At 46.0% G+C, this 20,989-nt stretch overlaps 1 protein-coding gene across 1 annotated transcript; it reads right to left on the reverse strand.

Annotated features, from left to right (window-relative positions):
- Positions 1 to 541: 541 nt before the first annotated feature.
- LOC140208607 (delayed-rectifier potassium channel regulatory subunit KCNS1) lies at positions 542 to 14,346 on the reverse strand. Its single transcript, XM_072277415.1, has 2 exons — positions 13,369 to 14,346; positions 542 to 1,644 (listed from the first exon to the last, which is right to left on the reverse strand). Exons 1-2 carry the CDS (start codon positions 14,332 to 14,334, stop codon positions 1,201 to 1,203), a joined length of 1,410 nt encoding a protein of 469 aa, XP_072133516.1. The 5' UTR covers positions 14,335 to 14,346; the 3' UTR covers positions 542 to 1,200.
- Between the last annotated feature and the right edge of the window lie 6,643 nt (positions 14,347 to 20,989).

A 20,989-nucleotide genomic window follows, 5' to 3' on the forward strand; every position in this document is an offset into this window, starting at 1 on the left:
ACTTGAACCATGGAATCATGGACCAATACAGCTTGAATACAGTCCCTTTGGCCCAACAAGTCCATGCCAACCACTGTTCCCACCTATCTAGTCCCAATTCAGTCCATATCCCTCTAATTCCCATCCCTCCATGTACCTTCCCAAGTGCTTCTTAAGTACCTGTCTCAACCACTTCCTCAGGCAACCCATTCCATACCCTCACCACCCTCTCCATGGAAATGTTGCCTTTTGAGTCCCTTTTCACATTTCCCCTCTCACCCCAACCCTACGCCCCTTAGTTTTGGACTTCCTATCCTGGCGAAAAGAAGGCAGCATCTCTCATCAAGGATTCTCACCATCTGAGCCATGCCATTTTCTCCCAGCTCCAAGATCACTGTCCTCCTGAACTTAATCGCTTCACCATTGGCAGCAGGACATTCAACTGTTGAAACCCTCAGCACTGCAGTACCTTCCTTACCTTCTCCCCCACCCCTTCTCTTTCTCCTTCAATACCCCCCTTACCCTCTCCCCTACCCCTTCAATACCCTCTCTTATCCTCTTCACCACTTCTTCCCTTTCTCCTTCAGTAAGCTTTTTATAAGCCGCTCCTTTGACCAAGCTTCCACAGCCTCTCCCCACTCCCTTCCCTCTGGCATTTGTTCATTTGGCATAGTGCCACGGTCAGTTTGATATTGCCCCTAGAGCCAGCTGCAGGAGTTTGGTAGGTCAACAGGCACTACATAAATGCAAATTCTCACTGCTGTGCATTTAAATAGAGCTAGTTGGCATTGGAGCTGGAAAGTCCCACTGAGGATTGTGATCACTCTTCCCCACTGAGGATTGTGATCACTCTTCCCCATTGAGGATTGTGATCACTTTTCCCCACTGAGGGCGCGTTACAATTATTGCTGCGTGTAACATGGTTAGGATGATGGTGGGGAATGGTAAAAATGAAGGGTTTCCTGGGTCTCTAGTGGGGACATTAGCCCACTGACAGAGAGTTGGAGCAGGCAGAGCGTCCAACTGTCCGACCAACAAACTGGGGAAGTGCACCACACCCTCCATATTGAGGTTGTCTTGAACTTCTCAAGGGTGAATGGAAATGTGACAATGATAAAGTTCTGACAACAGTCCTTATCTTTTTGGAATGTTCCTGGGTGAAGAAAGCCCTGTGATCTAATATAGATTCGATAGGAGGGTCCTCCTGTGGGGCTGCCGGCCTTACTTTGTGGTGGGTTTGTGGTCCCCCGCTCCAGCGGCGTCCTGTGGTGCACTGTCATCCTGCTGCCCCGCCTCCTCGCCGGCGTCCTCCCCATCGGCGGCCACCTCTGTCCCCACCCTGCGGCTGCCCCGCACAGCCTCCTCCAGCGCCCTCTGCTGCCGGTAGAAGTGGGAGAACTTGTTGAAGATGATAGTGATGGGGAGGGCCACCACCAGAATGCCTCCCAGGATGCAGCCCGACGCGGCCAGCTTACCCGCCACCGTGATGGGCACCACATCCCCGTAGCCCACCGTGGTCATGCTCACGGTGCCCCACCACCAGCAGGCTGGGATGGTGCCCAGTCCGACATCCTCATCCTTCTCTGCCGTGTACGCCATGCCGGAAAAGACACACACGCCCACGCCCAGGTACAGGAGGAGGATCCCGACTTCCCGGTAACTGTGCTGTAAGAAAAGAGACAGAGAACTGTCAGGGACGCAGAGCATCGACTTGTGTCTCAGTCGCTGAATGTACGGCCACCAGCGGGGAGCGATTACAGTGTGAGGCAGGTCATTTGGAAATGAGACTGCTCCCACTAAGCTGCGTGGGTGCGCAGCCATGCAGTAACTGAAATATTTCTGGGCAAATAGCCTGCATTGCTGCACAGCTCGAGTTTTCTTTCATAAGGACAGGAAAGTCTGCAGATGCTGGAGATCCAAAGCAACCCACACAAAGAGCTGGAGGAATTCAGGCTGGGCAGCATCTACAGAAATGAATAAACAGTCCCAGTTTCAGACCAAGACCCTTCTACAGGACTGAGAAGGGAGGGGGAAGACGCCACAATAAAAAGATGGGGGGTGGGAGAGGGGAAGAGGGCTAGCTGGAAGGTGACAGGTGAAGCTAGGTGGGTAGGGATGATAAAGGGTTGGAGAGGAAGGAATCTGATAGGAGAGGAGAGTGGACCACGGGGGAAGGGAAGGGAGAGGGGACTCAGGGGGGAAGTGATAGGGAGGAGAGAAAAAGTAAAAGGCCAGAGTAGGTAAAAGAGGAAGAGGGGAGGGGGAGGGAAAATTATAATTTTTTAAAATTAAAGTGCCTTGCGGTTTTCAGGCTGTATAAAAACTTCCTACTCAGAGCAATGGTTGGTCTGTGCAGCTGAAAAAGAAAATTAGACTGAACGTTAGTCACAGAGCATAGAAACAGGCCCTTCGGCCCAATTGATCCATGCTGACCAAGGTGCCGCGGGAGGCAAAAAAAAAGCTTATCCCTGTCAACTGTTGCCGATTTTTATCGATGCACCATAGAGGTATCCTGTCTGGATGTTTGGCATGGTCACTGGCCTGACCGTGACTGCCCAAAGCTGCAGAGAGTTACGGACACATCTCAGCACATCACAGGAACCAGCCTCCCCTCCATAGACTGTCTGTACTTCTCACTGCTTCAGTAAAGCAGCCAGCATCACCAAATTCACCACCCACCCCAGACATTCTCATTCCTCCCCTCTGCCATCAGACTGAAAGCTCTTACCACCAGGCTCAGGGTCAGCTTTTATCCCCTGTTACCAGATTCGAATGGATGTCTTGTATGATAAGGTGGAACCTTGACCTCACAATCTACCTTGTTGTGATCTTTGCCCTTTATCATTTACATGCACTGCAGGTTTTTTGGTAACTTTAACACTTAATTCTGCATTGTTATTGTTTGACCTTGTTTTAAATCGGTTCACTGTGTAATGACCTGATCTGTATAAACAAAATACCATCCAAGCTTTTCACACGTGACAATAATAAACCAGTTCCAATACTGTCCAAGCTAGGTACATTTTTGCAAGCAATTATCCTGTCTCCTTCTAAACCTTTCCTATCCACGTACCTGCCCAAATGTTTCTATTGTTCCTCCCTCAGCCACGTCCTCTGGCAGCTCATTTCATATATGGAGCACTCTTTGGGTGAAAAGGCTGCCTCTTGGGTTCCCGTTACATCCTTCCCCTTTCACCTTAAACCTCTGCGCTCTATTTCTAATCCTGGGGGGAAAGACTGTGCACATTCACCCCATCTATGCCCCTCATGATTTTATACACCTTAATAGAATCACCCCCTCAGTCTCCTATATCCAAGTCTTAGCCTGGCAGTAACGGTTAGTGTGACACAATAACAGCACCAGTGACCCTGGTTCAGTTCCGCCACCGTCCGTAAGGAGTTTGTGTGTTCTTGTCATGGCCGGGTGGGTTTCCTCTGGAAGACATGTGGGCTGGGGTTAGTTAGTTGTGGGCATGTTACGTTGGCGTTGGACACATGGTGATACTGACGGGCTGCCCCAGCATTGTACCTCAGACTGTTTTTTTTATTTAGTGGTATAGAGCATAGAGGGGCCTTCTGGCCCTTTGAGCCACGCCACCTCAGCAACCCCCTATTAACCCTGACCTAGTCATGGGACAACGTATAGTGACCAGTTCATCTATCTGGTACATCTTTGCAGCAGCGGGAGAAAACCCTGGGGAGGACGCACAGAGACTCCTTACAGAATGGGGCTGGGTTAGAACTCTGAACTCCAGACACCACTACACTATCATGGTGCCCAAAAGACTTTCCGGTGCATTTTTAATAAATTCTAGTAGAAAGTGAGAACTTATTCTTCACCCGATGGCAGTGGAGGGATTTGAATCCATGTCTCTGTGGAGACTGGAGCCTAAATCCAGCGCTTTAGAGCACACAGCCACAGGACCACTATGTTGGTCACTAATGCAAATGGAAAATCGCACTCTATGTTTTGAAGTACATTTGGACAGGCCATAGATAGGGAGGGTTGAGAGGGATATGGGCAATTGGGACTAGCTCTGGTAGGCAACTTGTTTGGAATGGACATCTCGGGCCGAAAGGCCTGTTTCTGTGTTCTGTAACTCAATGACGAAAGACAGACAGGTTCAGCGGGGAGAGGAGAGGAGAATTAGTGTGACAGGTCCCTCCTATAGGCTGGATCAAGCTATTCTGCAAATCACACCCTAAGCTAGCCTCTTTCCCCTCCTCCACCTTTTTGTTCGGGCGTCTCCTGCCTTCCTTCTCGGTCCTGAAGAAGGTTGTTGGCCCAAAGCATCGACTGTTTACCAATTTCCATAGATGCTGCCTGACCTGCTGAGTCCCCCATCATTTTGTGTGTGTTGCTCTGGATCTCCAGCATCTGCAGACTTTCTTATGTTTGTGATATACTATCCTGTTCACTTACCAAAAGAACATAATATATAGGAGCAGAATTAGGCCATTTGGCCCATTGAGTCTGTTCTCCCATTTCATCATGGCTGTTCCAATTTTCCCTCCCAGCCCCAATCTCCTACTTTCTCCCCGTAACCCTTCATGCCCTGACTAATCAAGAATCTATCAGCCTCTCCCTTAGGTACACTTAATAATTTAACTTCCACAGCGGTCTGTGACAATGAATTCCGCAGATTCACTCCTCTCCGGCTAAAGGAATTCTTCCTCATCTCAGTGGACATCCCTCTATTCTGAGGCTGCGTCACCTGGTCTTAGACTCCTCACTATAGGAGGGATCCTCTTCACATCCACTCTATTGAGGCCTTTCAACATTTGATAGGTGCCAATGAGATCCCCCCTCATTTTTGTCCAAATTATTTATATATCGCAAACAACAGAGGTCCCAGAACAGATCTCTGAGGAACACGACAAGTCTCTGATCTCCTGCCATAACAGGTCCCGTTATGAGATCAGAGACTACTTCTGATTTGAAGTAGTCCGCTAAATTGAAGAGAGTTCACATGAAGCTTTGCTCTGTGCGAAGGTGTTTGTGTCCCTGGATAGCGAGGAGTGGGTGGTTGCACCTACTGCCGTTGGAGGGGAAGGTCCCGTGGGTGCTGATGGAGGCAGAGGGACTTCCAAGTACTTAAAGTATGGCTCTCAAGGCTTGCCAACAATTTCTGATAGCCATTATCTCTCAGAATTGGCAGGTCCTGATGAAAAGCCTGTAATGATGCCCTTGCTTTCCCCTCTACAGCTGCTGCCAGCCTGTCTAGAATTCTCTTTTATTTCAGTGCTCCAGCCGCTGAACTGTTTCATGCCACACAGATCTGACATTCTGTTTTTGCTCTCTCCTCTGCCCTCGCCGTCCTCCTCTGTTTACACTTCCGACAGCCTGATCTATTACATTAGACTGAGTTTTCGAGCTGGTGACGAATGCTATTAGTGCTGTGGATGTTGTCCAGATGGACTTCAGCAGAGCATTTGACAAGGCCCCTCATGTGATGCTGATCCAGCAGGTTAAGATGCACTGGATCCGCGGTGAATTGGCTGCTTGGATTCAGAATTGGCTTGCCCATGGCAAACAGACTGCAGTGGTCGACGGGACCTGTTATGGCAGGAGATCAGAGACTTGTCGTGTTCCTCAGAGATCTGTTCTGGGACCTCTGTTGTTTGCGATATATAAATAATTTGGACAAAAATGAGGGGGGATCTCATTGGCACCTATCAAATGTTGAAAGGCCTCAATAGAGTGGATGTGAAGAGGATCCCTCCTATAGTGAGGAGTCTAAGACCAGGTGACGCAGCCTCAGAATAGAGGGATGTCCACTGAGATGAGGAAGAATTCCTTTAGCCGGAGAGGAGTGAATCTGCGGAATTCATTGTCACAGACCGCTGTGGAAGTTAAATTATTAAGTGTACCTAAGGGAGAGGCTGATAGATTCTTGATTAGTCAGGGCATGAAGGGTTACGGGGAGAAAGTAGGAGATTGGGGCTGGGAGGGAAAATTGGAACAGCCATGATGAAATGGGAGAACAGACTCAATGGGCCAAATGGCCTAATTCTGCTCCTATATATTATGTTCTTTTGGTAAGTGAACAGGATAGTATATCACAAACATAAGAAAGTCTGCAGATGCTGGAGATCCAGAGCAACACACACAAAATGATGAGGGACTCAGCAGGTCAGGCAGCATCTATGGAAATTGGTAAACAGTCGATGCTTTGGGCCAACAACCTTCTTCAGGACCGAGAAGGAAGGCAGGAGACGCCCGAACAAAAAGGTGGAGGAGGGGAAAGAGGCTAGCTGGAAGGTGGTAGGTGACCTGCGGAGTTCCTCCAGCATTTGTGTGCTTTGCTGGGATAGTTTGTTTGCATCTGATATGAAGATGGCAGCATTATGGAGAGCACAGAAAACTAACAAAGGATTTAGCGGGATATAGATCAGTTGCAGACATGGGCAGAGAAATAGCAGGTGGAGTTTAACCCAGCCAAATGTGAGGTGTTGCACCTTTGGAAATAAAATGTTTTTTCACACAGGGAGTGATGGTTTTTAGCAGGGTCCTGAAACTGGGTATTTGTAGCCTGTATTGAGAATGACAACCTATAGATTAGCAAAGCATAAAGGAGGTAATTCAACCCAATGAAAAATACACTCAAAATGTTAGAGGAACTCAGCAGGACAGGCAACATCTATAGTGGGGGATAAAGAGTCGACGTTTTGGGCCGAGACCCTTCATCAGGATAATACTTTCAACGTTCCAGCAGTGTGGTGGTTGGCACAACGCTTCACAGTACCAGCAACCCAGGTTCAATTCCCACTGCTGCCTGTACGTTCTCCCCCTGATTGTGTGGGTTTCCTCCGGGTGCTCCAGTCTTCTCCCACAGTCCAAAGACGTACCGGTTGGTAGGTTAATTGGTCATTGTAAATTGTCCTGTGATTAGGCCAGGGTTAAATTGGGGGATTGCTGGGCGGTGTGGTTCAAAGAGTCAGAAGGGCCTATTCCGTGCTGTACCTCATTCAATAAGTAAAAATAAATAAAAGAATTATCCAATCATTTTTCGCATCTCCCTCTGCTCCTCCATCCTAGAAACATAGAAAATAGGTGCAGGAGTAGGCCATTCGGCCCTTCGAGCCTGCACTGCCATTCAGTATGATCATGGCTGATCATCCAACTCAGAACCCTGTACCAGCCTTCTCTCCATACCCCCGATCCCTTTAGTCATTAGCGCCATATCTAACTCCCTCTTAATTATAGCCAATGAACTGGCCTCAACTGTTTCCTGTGGCAGAGAATTCCACAGCTTCACCACTCTCTGTGCGAAGAAGTTTTTCCTCATCTTGATCCTAAAAGGCCTCCCCCTTATCCTTAAACTGTGACCCCTCGTTCTGGACCTCCCCAACATCGGGAACAATCTTCCTGCATCTAGCCTGTCCAATCCCTTTAGAATTTTATATGTTTCAATAAGATCCCCCCTCAATCTTCTACATTCCAGAGAGTATAAGCCTAGTTGATCCAGTCTTTCATCATATGAAAGTCCTGCCATCCCAGGAATCAATCTGGTGAACCTTCTTTGTACTCCCCCTATGGCAAGAATGTCTTTCCTCAGATTAGGGGACCAAAACTGCATGCAATACTCCAGGTGTGGTCTCACTGAGACCTTGTACAACGGCAGTAGAACCTCCCTGCTCCTGTACTCGAATCCTCTTGCTATGAATGCCAACATACCATTTGCCTTTTTCACCGCCTGCTGTACCTGCATGCCCACTTTCAATGACTGGTGTACAATGACACCCAGGTCTCGTTGCACCTCCCCTTTTCCTAATCGGCCACCATTCAGATAATAATCTGTTTTCCTGTTCTTACCACCAAAGTGGATAACCTCATATTTATCCACATTAAATTGCATCTGCCATGAATTTGCCCACTCACCTAACCTATCCAAGTCACCCTGCATCCTCTTAGCATCCTCCTCACAGCTAACACTGCCGCCCAGCTTCGTGTCATCCGCAGACTTGGAGATGCTGCATTTAATTCCCTCGTCTAAATCATTAATATATATTGTAAACAACTGGGGTCCCAGCACTGAGCCTTGTGGTACCCCACTAATCACTGCCTGCCATTCTGAAAAGGTCTCGTTTATTCCCACTCTTTGCTTCCCGTCTGCCAACCAATTCTCTATCCACATTAATACCATACCCCCAATACCGTGTGCTTTAAGTATGCACACTAATCTCCTGTGTGGGACCTTGTCAAAAGTCTTTTGAAGATCCAAATATACCACATCCGCTGGTTCTCCCCTATCCACTCTACTGGTACATCCTCAAAAAATTCTGTAAGATTCGTCAGACATGATCTTCCTTTCACAAATCCATGCTGACTTTGTCCGATCATTTCACCGCTTTCCAAATGTGCTGTTATCACATCTTTGACAACTGACTCTAGCATTTTCCCCACCACCGATGTCAGGCTAACCGGTCTATAATTCCCTGGTTTCTCTCTCCTTCCTTTTTTAAAAAGCGGGGTTACATTAGCCACCCTCCAATCCTCAGGAACTAGTCCAGAATCTAAAGAGTTTTGAAAAATTATCACTAATGCATCCACTATTTCTTGGGCTACTTCCTTAAGCACTCTGGGATGCAGACCATCTGGCCCTGGGGATTTATCTGCCTTTAATCCCTTCAATTTATCTAACACCACTACTCTACTAACATGTATTTCCCTCAGTTCCTTCATCTCACTGGACCCTTGGTCCCCTACTATTTCTGGAAGATTATTTATGTCCTCCTTAGTGAAGACAGAACTAAAGTAGTTATTCAATTGGTCTGCCATGTCCTTGTTCCCCATGATCAATTCACCTGCTTCTGACTGTAAGAGACCTACATTTGTCTTAACCAATCTTTTTCTTTTCACATATCTATAAAAGCTTTTACAGTCAGTTTTTATGTTCCCTGCCAGCTTTCTCTCACAATCTTTTTTCTCTTTCATAATTAAGCCCTTTGTCCTCCTCTGCTGGACTCTGAATTTCTCCCAGTCCTCAGTTGAGCCGCTTTTCCTGGCTAATTTGTATGTTTCTTCTTTGGAATTGATACTATCCCTAATTTCCCTTGTGAGCCACGGGTGCACTACCTTCCCTGGTTTATTCTTCTGCCAAACTGGGATGAACATTTGTTGTAGTTCATCCATGCAACCTTTAAATGCTTGCCATTGCATATCCACCGTCAACCCTTTAAGTATCATTTGCCAGTCTATCTTAGCTAATTCATATTTCATACCTTCAAAGTTACCCTTCTTTAAGTTCAGAACCTTTGTTTCTGAATTAACTATGTCACTCTCCATCTTAATGAAGAATTCCACCATATTATGGTCACTCTTACCCAAGGGGCCTCGCATGATAAGATTGCTAACTAACCCTGAAGGTCTTCTTTTCCCTAATACTTACATTTTTTTGACAGTTCCCATTGCATACACAGTGTGCCCACTGCCCCTTTGAACAGCGAGTTCTACAACAACTTGCTGAAGATACAGGAGAGGGAAAAATCTGGAGAACTCCTTGTTCTTGCTTTGCCATTTAAACACCACTAAGTTCAGGAACACCTCCAACAACCATAACCTTGTTGTAGAGTTTGGAGGCTTGCATGCCTCAATGACTTGGAGAGCTATGCTGGCTGGAGTTGGGGCTTTATGTTTTGGCTCTTGGTAGGGTCACTCATGCCAAACAGGTCAAAGGTCAGACTGAGAATGGTCCACTGATCTGCCGGGTTCGGGGGTTCAGCTCAGGGTTAACAAATCTGACTGGTAAAAGAAAAATTGTTATGGAAACAGCAATGAAGAATCCTTCTGCATCTAAGCTGACCAAGTTCAGACAGAGATGGAGGACCTTCACTGCTACCCTAAACACCAGTAGCATAACGGGTAGCAAGTAAGATTCAGGAACAGTTATTTCCCTTCAACCATCAGGCTCCTAAACCAGAGTGGGTAACTTCACTCACCTCAACACTGAACCAATTCCACCACCTACAGACAAACTTTCAAGGACTCCACAACTCATGTTGTCAGTGTTATTTTTTATTTTTCACAGATGTGCTGGGGTGGTGAACAACCAGTGACGTACTTTGTCACCTCAGCGACATTCGCGGGAGTCTGTGCTCAGCAAGATGCTACCAAACGGCAGCTGAAATGAGCAGGTGATGTAACTTTGGTGATGCTGATCCAGGGGTAAATAATGGCCAGGGAGAACTCTCCTGGTCCTCTTCAGATAGATGGGTAAATACAAGCAGGCTTTTTCTATTGACGTTGAGTGAGACTAGAACTAGAAGTCATAGGTTAAGAGGAACCTGAGGGAGAACTTCTTCACTGAGAAGGTGATGTGAGTATGGAACGAACTGCCAGCAGAAGTAGTGGATGCCACATTTAAGAAAAGTTTGGATAGGTACCTGGATGGGAGGGGTATGCAGGACAATGATCCAGGTGCAGGTCGATGGGAGTAGGAGGAACAACATTTCAGCATGGACTAAATGGGCCAAAAGGCCTGATTCTGTGTTGTAGTGCTCTATGTCTCTAGGTTAGTACCACTGGAGCTTTATTACACTGCTGTGACATCACAGGGAGTCTGTGCTGGGGTCAATCCCACCAAAGAGCATCTGGCCATGAGCAGGTGTCCCTTCATCTCATCTCCTCAATATTTATTGCAAGTGTATTTATTATTATCTTGTTCATTGTCTTTTACATATTGGTTGTTTGTCTTGTTGGGTACAGATTTTCACTGATTCTATTGTGTTTCTTTGCTGTGAATGCCCGCAAGAAAATTAACCCCAGGGTTGTATATGGTGACATAATTGTACTTTGATAATAAATTTGCTTTGAACTTTGAACATTGAGCTAGTCCCATTTTCCTGCGTTAAGCCCACATCCCCCTAAACCAGGGATTCCCAGCCGTTTTTATGCCATGGACCCCTACCGTATACCGAGGGGTCTGTGGACACCAGGTTGGGAACCTCTGCTCTAAACCCTACTTCTCCAAATGTCTATTAAATCTTTAGATTCTTTCAGATTCAGATTCATGAATTTATTTATCACATGTACATCAAAACATACAATGTTTTGGACAGTGTTGTTTGCGTTAACAACAAACGCAAGCTAAGGATGCCATAAAAACATGAGATTCTGCAAATGCTGGAAATCCAGAGCAACACAAACAAAATGCTGGGGGAACTCAGCAGGCCAGGCAGCATCTATGGAGAGGAATAAATGTTTGACATTTCTGACCTAGACCTGCCTAGCCTGATGAGTAACGCCATCATTTTATGTGTGGTCTTACCTCTCTCACCTTAATTCTCTGCCCTCTAGTTTAAACTCTCTTCCCCTGGGAGGCAGACAGTGACATTTTCCCCTAACTATCCCCCAGGTGATATTATAAACCTCAAAAATCAGAGGTGCAGAGGGACTTGGAGTCCTCGTGCAGGATTCTCTAAATCTGTTTTTCTTGGTGGCAAGAACAGGAAAACAGATTATTATCTGAATGGTGGCCAATTAGGAAAAGGGGAGGTGCAACGAAACCTGGGTGTCATTATACACCAGTCATTGAAGGTGGGCATGCAGGTACAGCAGGCGGTGAAAAAGGCGAATGGTATGCTGGCATTTATAGCGAGAGGATTCGAGTACAGGAGCGGGGAGGTACTACTGCAGTTGTACAACGCCTTGGTGACACCACACCTGGAGTATTGTGTGCAGTTTTGGTCCCCTAATCTGAGGAAAGACATCCTTGCCATAGAGGGAGTACAGAGAAGGTTCACCAGATTGATTCCTGGGATGGCAGGACTTTCATATGAAGAAAGACTGGATGAACTGGGCTTGTACTTGTTGGAATTTAGAAGATTGAGGGGGGATCTGATTGAAACGTATAAAATCCTAAAGGGATTGGACAGGCTAGATGCAGGAAGATTGTTCCCGATGTTGGGGAAGTCCAGAACGAGGGGTCACAGTTTGAGGATAAAGGGGAAGCCTTTTAGGACCGAGATGAAGAAAAACTTCTTCACACAGAGAGTGGTGAATCTGTGGAATTCTCTGCCACGGGAAACAGTTGAGGCCAGTTCATTGGCTATATTTAAGAGGGAGTTAGATATGGCCCTTGTGGCAAAAGGGATCAGGGGGTATGGAGAGAAGGCAGGTACAGGGTTCTGAGTTGGATGATCAGCCATGTTCATACTGAATGGCAGTGCAGGCTCGAAGGGCCGAATGGCCTACTCCTGCACCTATTTTCTATGTTTCTATGTTTTTAAAGGTTAACTTGCAGGTTGAGTCAGTGGTAAGAAAGGCAAAAGTTAGCATTGATTTTAAAAGGACTAAAATTATCATGACATCTGTCAGTGATAATTAACCAGGTTCTGATTTCAAGGTCACCCCTCATCCTCTTTCACTCCAAGGAAAACAATCCCAGTTTGTCCAGCCTCTCCTTGTAGTCTCCAAGTTCAGTAACACTCTTGAGCAGAGTGTGAAGGCAGTACAGTATTGCACTCCCACAGAAACCTGCTAGTGCTTCAGCCTCGGGCTTGAATGATTAACCCTCCAGAGGTGGATTTGAACCAGCAGCCTCCTGACTCGAGGGCCAGCTTGCTACAGGGTGAGCCCGGGCTGATGCTCTCTGTGTAAAGCACTTACTCTGACATTCCTACTTTCCTGGTATTGAAAGGAATGATGGAGGGACAGAGTGATAGGCGAGGAAGTGTTGCGAGGGGCTGGAGTGGGAGGACGGCCGGCATCATTGATCAGGAGATGGCAACTGGAATTTCTGGGACATGTACTTAGGAAAGAGAAGCTCGATCAACTTGCAGTGACTGTAAAAACTGATGGAGGATAAGGTCACAGGTGGCAGCTCATAATGTTCATGGGTTACATCAAGGGATGGACAAGCAAAAGTTTTGTACAGCTTATTAGAACTTTTCAGATTAAAGACAGTTGAAAGATCATGATCGCCCACGTCATACAACATGGGAATAATGATGATGATGATGAATCACCTTAAAATTATGCCCCCTTGTATTAGCTATTTCTTCCCTGGGTAAAAGTCTCTAACTGTCCACTGGATCTATGCCTCCTATCATCTTGTACATCTCTATCAAGCCACATTTCATCCTCCTTCACTCCAAAGAAAAACATTCGCTCTAGCTCCCTCAATTTTCCCTCAAGACATGCTCTCTAATCCAGGCATCCTGGTAAATCTCCTCTGCACCCTCTCTAAAGCTTCCACATCCTTCTTATAATGAGGTGAACAGAAGTTAACAAACTCCAAGGCAACAAACACAAAATCCCTGAAAAACTCAGCAGGTCAGGCAGCATCTATGGGATGGAATTAACAGTCGACGTTTCGAGCCAAGACCCTTCAGCAGGTGTTGCCTAACCAGGGTTTTATAAAGCAAACAGAAGAGATTCCCTCTAACCTTTAAGGTTGCCCCTAACGATCGCAGTCCCGTAGAGTGGCGTGCTAATTTGAGCACCCGGAAGATCCTCATCAGTCGGAGGATTTGGATGACTTTGCCCAGGTTCTCCAAGTCCATGGACTGGCCGAAGACCAGGCCCACCATCAGGGTGATATAGAATGGGAGCACTGAGATGATATCAATGACATTGAGCGGGTGGAAGCAGAACCTCTTGACGTTGGGGGTCAGGAGTAGCCGCGAACACACCTCCATGGAGAACCAGGCAATGCAGAAATACTCCACCACCTGCAGCCTGGGGTCATCGATCTCCACCCCAAATTCATCAAAGTGCTGGTATTTGGACATGCTGTGAATGCACATGGTGGCGATGGAGCCCAGCACAACGCTGATGGACATGAAGCTGAAGAGCCTACTGGGGATGGAATATCCAGGGTTCTCCAACGTCAACCAGAGCTGCTTCCGGCAGTTTCCATACTTCATCCCTTCGAATCTCAGCAAGTCCCGATTAAAGTTGGAGATGTCATCTGGGGAGGTGTCAATGCTGCTGATGTCGCTCTCCTCGTCCCAGTTCTTGCGCCTGCTCTCTGTCTTGCGCTCGTGGTATCGGTTGCTGCAGCAGGAGTCCAGGAAGAACTCATTGATGCCCCAGTACTCGATCTCCTGCGAGAACGAGAAGACGCAGAGCTCATCCATCATGTGCAGCTTCCCAGTCCGGTAGAAGTTGAGGACGTACGGGAAGAGCCCTGGGTGCCTGTCGAAGTAGTACTCCCTCTTGGAGACGTCATAGTCATCGCAGATGCGGAGGATGGACTCCTCCGAGTCGCAGGTGAGTAACTGGCCAAGCCTGGTATTAGGGAACTTAGAGAGCGTGCTGGAGCTCAGTTTCCTCTTCAACCCTCCAACATTCACATTAATAGCTTGATCCTCAAACTTAGGGTCCCAGGTTCGAGATGTCTCATTCACCATGGTAACCAGCAGAAGAGATGAGGAACAACCTGGGAACGGACAAAGGGATATGGTTATACCAAACCATGGAATTTACTGGGAAACACACCAGGAACAGAAAGTGTCCTTTGCCCCTCACTTGCATACACTCAATGGCCACTTCATTAGGTACACCTCTACCCCTGCTTGTTAATGCAAATATCTAATCAGCCAATCATGTGGCAGCAACTCAATGCATAAAAACATGCAGACTTAGTGAAAAAGCTCATTTGTTCTTCAGACCAAACTTTGGAATGGGGAAGAAATGTGATCTAAGTAACTTCCACTATGGAATGATCATTGGTGCCAGACGGGGTGGTTTGAGTATCTCAGAAATTGTTGATCTCCTGACATTTTCATGCACAACAGTCTCTAGAATTTACAGAGAATGGTGCAAAAAAACCAAATAGAAACATCCAGTGAGTGTCAATTCTGTGGGTGAAAACAACTTGTTAATGAGAGAGGTCAGAGGAGAATCGCCAGATTGGTTTAAGCTGACAGGAAGGCGACAGTAACTCAAATAACCATGTATTACAACGGTGGTGTGCAGAAGAGCATCTCTGAATGCACAACACATTGAACTTGAAGTGGATGGCCACAGCAGCTAAAAACACAAACACACGCTTCCAGTGTACCTAATAAAGTGGCCACTGGCTGTAGAAGCGGATACAATAGCTGTGTTGAAGAGGTATTCAGACAGACACATGAATAGGCCGGAAATTGGGGATATCAACCATGTGCAGGCATATGAAGGTGGTTTAATTTGGCACTTTAGTTGGCACAGACATAGTGAATGTGATGCCTACTAAATGTTAATCCTATTCTGGAAAGGGGAATTTAAACTCAGATTTAAGCTGAGAAGTGAAACATTTATTACCCTACAGCCATCAAAAAATTCAAAGTAAGTTTTCAAAATACATATATGTCACGATAAACAACTTTGAGATTCATTTTCTTGCAGGCATTCACAGTAGAACAAAGAATTTCTATAGAGTCAGTGTAAAACAACACACAAAGATTGACAATGTCCAAAAGAAGACAAACTATGCAAATACGACAGAGCAACAAATAATCAATAAATAGATAGATAGATAGATTGATTGTTTGATAGATACTTAGATACATACAGTAGATAGATAGATAGATAGATTGATAAACAATACTGAAGATGGTTCAGGCTCCTGAACCAGCATGGGCCTGCAGGGTGGATGTGGAGAGGATGTTTCCTATGGTGGGGGAGTCTATGACCAGAGGGCACAGCCTCAGAATAGAGGAACATCGATTTAGAACAGAGATGAGGAGGAAGGTGATGAATCTGAGGAATCCATTGCCACAGACGGCTGTGGAGGCCAAGTCATTGGGTACAAAATAATCTGCAGATGCTGGGGTCAGAGCAACACTCACAACACGCTGGAGGAACTCAGCAGGTCGGGCAGCATCTGTGGAAAAGATCGGTCGATGTTTCGGGCCGGAACCCTTCGTCAGGACTGTAGGGGGAAGGGGCAGAGGCCCTATAAAGAAGGTGGGGGGAGGGTGGGAAGGAGAAAGTTGGTAGGTTCCAGGTGAAAAACCGGTAAGGGGAAAGATAAAAGGGTGGGGGACGGGAAGCAGGGAGGTGATACGCAGGAATGGTGAAGAAGGAATAGGGGAAAACACAATGGGTAGTAGAAGGAGGCGGAACCATGAGGGAGGTGATAGGCAGCTGGGGGAGGGGGCAGAGTGACATCGTGATAGAGGAAGGGAGGGGAGGGAATTACCGGAAGTTGGAGAATTCTATGTTCATACCAAGGGCCTGGCGACTACCTAGACGGTATATGAGGTGTTGCTCCTCCAACCTGAGTTTAGCCTCATCATGGCAGTAGAGGAGGCCATGTATGGACATATCTGAATGGGAGTGGGAAGCAGAGTTGAAGCGGGTGGCTACCGGGAGATCCTGTCTGTTTTGGCGAACAGAGCACTGGATCTCGACGAAGCGGTCCCCCAATCTGTGTCGGGTTTCACCGATGTAGAGGAGGCCACACCGGGAGCGCCGGATCTCGACGAAGCGGTCCCCCAATCTGTGTCGGGTTTCACCGATGTAGAGGAGGCCGCACCGGGAGCGCCGGATCTCGACGAAACGGTCCCCCAATCTGCGTCGGGTTTATTGTCATTGGGTATACTGAAGGCGGGGGTTGATAGGTTTTTGATTAGTCAGGGCGTCAACAGTTATGGAGAGAAGGCAGGAGAATGGGGTTGAGAGGGATAATAAATCAGCCATGATGGGATGTTGGAGCAGGCTTGATGGATTGATGGACCTAATTCTGCTCCAAGGCCCTATGGCCTTGTGGTCACAATGGAGGATTTCCAGGACTGGTGGGAGCCACAGAGGCATGAGTATGTTCTGGATAGAAATGAATACATTTTAATTTGGAACTTTTGACTATCAGTCGTGCGAATGGTGTGGAAAACTTCAGGATCGTAAAGCTGTGATGCTGTAATCACTGAATAAGCTTCCTTTGGAAAAGTGAAAGGTCAAAACAAGAAGGGTGAGACTCCCTCAGTGCAGCCCTGTACCATCAGTCCAAAATCTTCTGCTCAACTCTCCTGGGTCCAAGATGATAAGACAAAGCGTAGCGGACAACCAAAAACATAGCGGACAACCAGGGATCTTCCCTGGACAAAAATGGCTAATATGTGGGGCATTATTGAAGGAAAGTAGAGGGAGGGTGTCAGAGGTGGGTATTTTACACAGAGAGTGGTGGGTGCACAGAATGCATATCCAGAGGTGGTGGGAGAGGCTGATACATTAGGGACATTTAAGGGTTTCTTAGATAGCAAGACCGATGAAAGGAAAATGGAGGGCTATGTAGGAGGGCAGGGTTAGATTGATCTTGGAGTCGGTTAAATGGTCAGCACAACGTTGTGGGCTGAAGGGCCTGTACTGTGTGACACTGATCTACAGTACTGTGCAGAAGTCTTAGACACATATGGGGTGTTTAAGACTTTTGCACAGTACAGTATTTGTCAAGGTGGAGTGGAGAGTGAATTTGTAAATCTGGCAGGAGCAAAGGATGTTGGGAATGGCGAGGGTGGGGTGCCGTGGGAGGAGTGTGGGACAGGTGGCAGAGAAGGAGTGTCAGGCTGAGGGTGATGTGAGTGCAGACACACCCAGGTGAGTGCAGACACACCCAGCCCTAAGACACCAGGCCAGGTCATTTGATTCCAAACAATTGGACTATCGATCATTACAGAATGTCTCTCTGGTGCTTCCCACTCCCTCCCCTCTCCCTTCCCCTTTTCCCAGCCATGATTCCCCTCTCCCTGCCCCCTTCCCACTCTCAGTCCACATCAGAGACCCATATCGGAATCACTCACATATATCATGAATTTGTATTTTTCTTTTGCAGCAGCAGTACAGTGCAATATATAAAATTATTCCAGTACTGTGACAAAGTGTTTAGGCTATATGTATGTGCCTAAGACTTTTGCACAGTTCTGTAAGTTCTAAAAAAAATTTTTATCACTCTGCTTAAGTTCATACGACAATAATAAATCAATTTACCAATTTAATTTTGGAAGAAGTTGCTGAAGACTATAAAGAGATTGTGCAGATGCTGGAAATCCAGAATAACACAAATTGCTGAAGGAACTCAGCAGGTCAGGAAGCTGCGGTGCTATTTCCTACATTACTCCACTAACTGCAAGGGGCTTTGAGCTGGTCTCAGGTCAAGAGAGGCACAATTCGGGAGTCATCAACTGAAACAGCACCAAAGGAGGTGACTCAGCCCTTTCTGCCTGAGCCAGCCCTTTTGAAAGTGCTGTTAGATATGATGATATTGATCCAGAAATTCTTTGGAAGTCAGGAGGCATAAATCTTGAAATTATAGCCTTGTTTTGTTAGGCGTTCATAACAGTAAAAATAATGGTAACCAACTCACTCTACTGTAAGAGAGAGAGAGAGAGAGAGAGAGAGAGAGAAAGTGAAGGAGGTGAATAAAGAAAAAGACAAAGAGAAAGAAACTGTGGTTGTCTTATAACAAAACCAGCTGATGAGAGAGATAAAGAACAGTCCAATAATAAGTAACCATTAAGTAGTTGGATTCTGTGGTGTGATACCTGCTGTAGAAAAACTAAGAAGTCTCTAGAAGTACGTATTCAGCTATAGCTGATTCTGTATTTTTCTAGAAGCTTAGAAATTACTGGAAAATTCTCTGAACAATTACCCCCATAGGGGTGATTATATAGGATTCACACAACCAGCTTCAAGAAAGGTTGCTACCTCACAGCCATTAGGATCTTGAACAAAAGGGGATAACCACACTCACCTGCCCATCAGTTGAGATGTTTCTACAACCAATGATCTCACTTCAAGGACTCTTTACCTCATTATCTCATGTTCTCGTTATTTATTGCTATTTATTTGTATTTGCATTTGCACAGTTTGTTATCTTCTGCACTCTGGTTGATCTTTCATTGATCCTATTATAGTTACTATTCTATAGATTTATTGAGTATGCCCACAAGAAAATGAATGTCAGGGTCATATATGGTGATAAAATTTACTTTGAACCTTTATCATATTTGATGATAAAATTTACTTTGAACCTTTGAACTTTGCTTATGTAAGATATGTCTTCCCTCTTAAGAGGGACTTGGTCCGTAACATCAACTGTTTATTCAGTTTCATAGATGCTGCCAGACCTGCTGAGTTCCTCCAGCATTCTGTGTGCATTGTGCTCTGGATTTCCAGCATCTGTAGAATCTCTTGTATATAGGAAAATAACAATCTTACACTGCAATCCAACAGTGGCATTGATCTAATTCTGTAATGAGATCTTCAGGCAAACGAACCCAGACACAGAGTAAACTCAAGACTCAAAGGTAGAAAGTAACATCGAGGATTTATTTGAAGAATGTAACAGAGGAATAACAAATGACTTGACCGTACTTACTGAGGGGGCTAGAGGGCACAGAAGGACAGATCACTCAGAACCCAAATTCAGGACTCATAAACACTAGTTCTGAAGAATGTGAATAATGCATATAACATGGGAATCCGCAACACTCACAACACACTGGAGGAACTCAGCAGGTCGGGCAGCCTGTCGCGCCTGCTCCGCCATTCAAGAAGATCATGGCTAATCTGGCTCCACCAACCTGCCTTTTCCACATAACTCTTCATTTACCTATGATGCAAAAACCTAGCGAACTGTGTCTAATATGTTTAATGAGGTATCCTTTACTGCTTCCCTGGGCAGAGAATTCCACAGATATGCAGGAAATATTCAACAGGCCATCTGTCATGATGAATATCTTTGAGTTGAAGCCAATCGTTGTGGTTGATTCTGACTAAACTGCTGAGGGGTTCCAGGATTCCCTGTTTTGATTTCAGATTCCCAGCCTCTGCAGTACTTTGGTAATTGTTTTTGTTACATGTACTGAGATACAAGAAAGATATCAATAAGAGTACAGAGAAAATTTACAAGGATGTTGCCAGGACTTGAGGACCTGGGTTACAGGGAAAGGTTGAATAGGTTAGTATTTATTTTCTGGACTGTAAGAGAATGATGCGAGGTTTGATAGAGGTATACAAAATTATGAGGGGTATAGAGAGGGTAAATGCAGGCTTTCTCCAGAAATGTCTGAATGCTGGAGGATCTCAGCAGGTGACACCTGTGGAAAGAATAACAAATCCATATTTCAAGCTGAAGCTTTTTCCATTGAGGTTAAATGAGATTAGAAGTAGAAGTCATAGGTGAAGGGTGAAAGGTTAAGGGGAAAATGAGGGGGATCTTCTTCACTCTGAGGGTGGTGAAAGTGTGGAACAAACTGCTGGCGGAAGTGATGGATTTAGGTTTGATTGTAACATTTAAGAGAAGTTTGGACAGATACATGGATGGGAGGGGTAAAGAGGGTTATAGTCCAGTTGCAGGTTGATGGGGCTAGGCAGTATACCTGTTCAGCATGGACTAGATGGGCCAAGTGGCCTGTTTCTGTGCTGTATGACTCAATGATGTGAAAAACTTTGTTTTGGATGCCATCCATACAGATCATTTCAAACATCAGTGGCATCGAGTGAAAGGCATTAACAGAGTGTCACATACTGTGTTACGGTTACAAAGTGCAGTGTAGGCAGACAGTATGGTACAAGTGCAAAGATGAGGTAGGTTATGAGGTCAAGAGATGCCTTTGAACCTGCTTCCGTTGCCAGATCAGATCAGATTAACACAGCATATGATCTTACTTTCTCAGTGTGATCTTTCAGGCTACCGATGCCAGTTCCACCAGATTAAATTTCACTTCAGCATTGTGAGTGAATTTTCTAAACCTCCCCTTATTTCACCTTTGACCTATGACCTCTTGTCATAATCTCACCCAACCTCAGTGGAAAAAGCCTGCCTGCATTTACCCTACCTATACCCTTCGTATTACAACCAGATAACATGGCCATTAAATTGTGTAATTTCAGGTAAACTGCTCCTCCCTGTTCATTTTTTTTCTCCACTTTCTCCTACACTCACCACACACCCCAACAGCCTGCTTCGCTCCCCCCTTCCATACAATTTCCCAGTATTTCCATCTGCCCTCTCCAAGTTGGTTCTGTGCTCCATCTTGCTGTCCTATCAGAATCCACCATACCTCCACCTATCACCTCTGT

This window comes from Mobula birostris, chromosome 2 (genome assembly GCF_030028105.1).
Source record: "Mobula birostris isolate sMobBir1 chromosome 2, sMobBir1.hap1, whole genome shotgun sequence".
Classification (NCBI taxonomy): Eukaryota; Metazoa; Chordata; class Chondrichthyes; order Myliobatiformes; family Myliobatidae; genus Mobula; species Mobula birostris.

Coding starts and splice junctions, on each gene's coding strand:
- LOC140208607 (XM_072277415.1), bottom strand. CDS start 14,334: ATGGTGAATGAGACATCTCGAACCTGGGACCCTAAGTTTGAGGATCAA. Junction 1,645..13,368: donor CGTTAGGGGCAACCTTAAAG/GTTAGAGGGAAT, acceptor CTTTTCTTACAG/CACAGTTACCGGGAAGTCGG.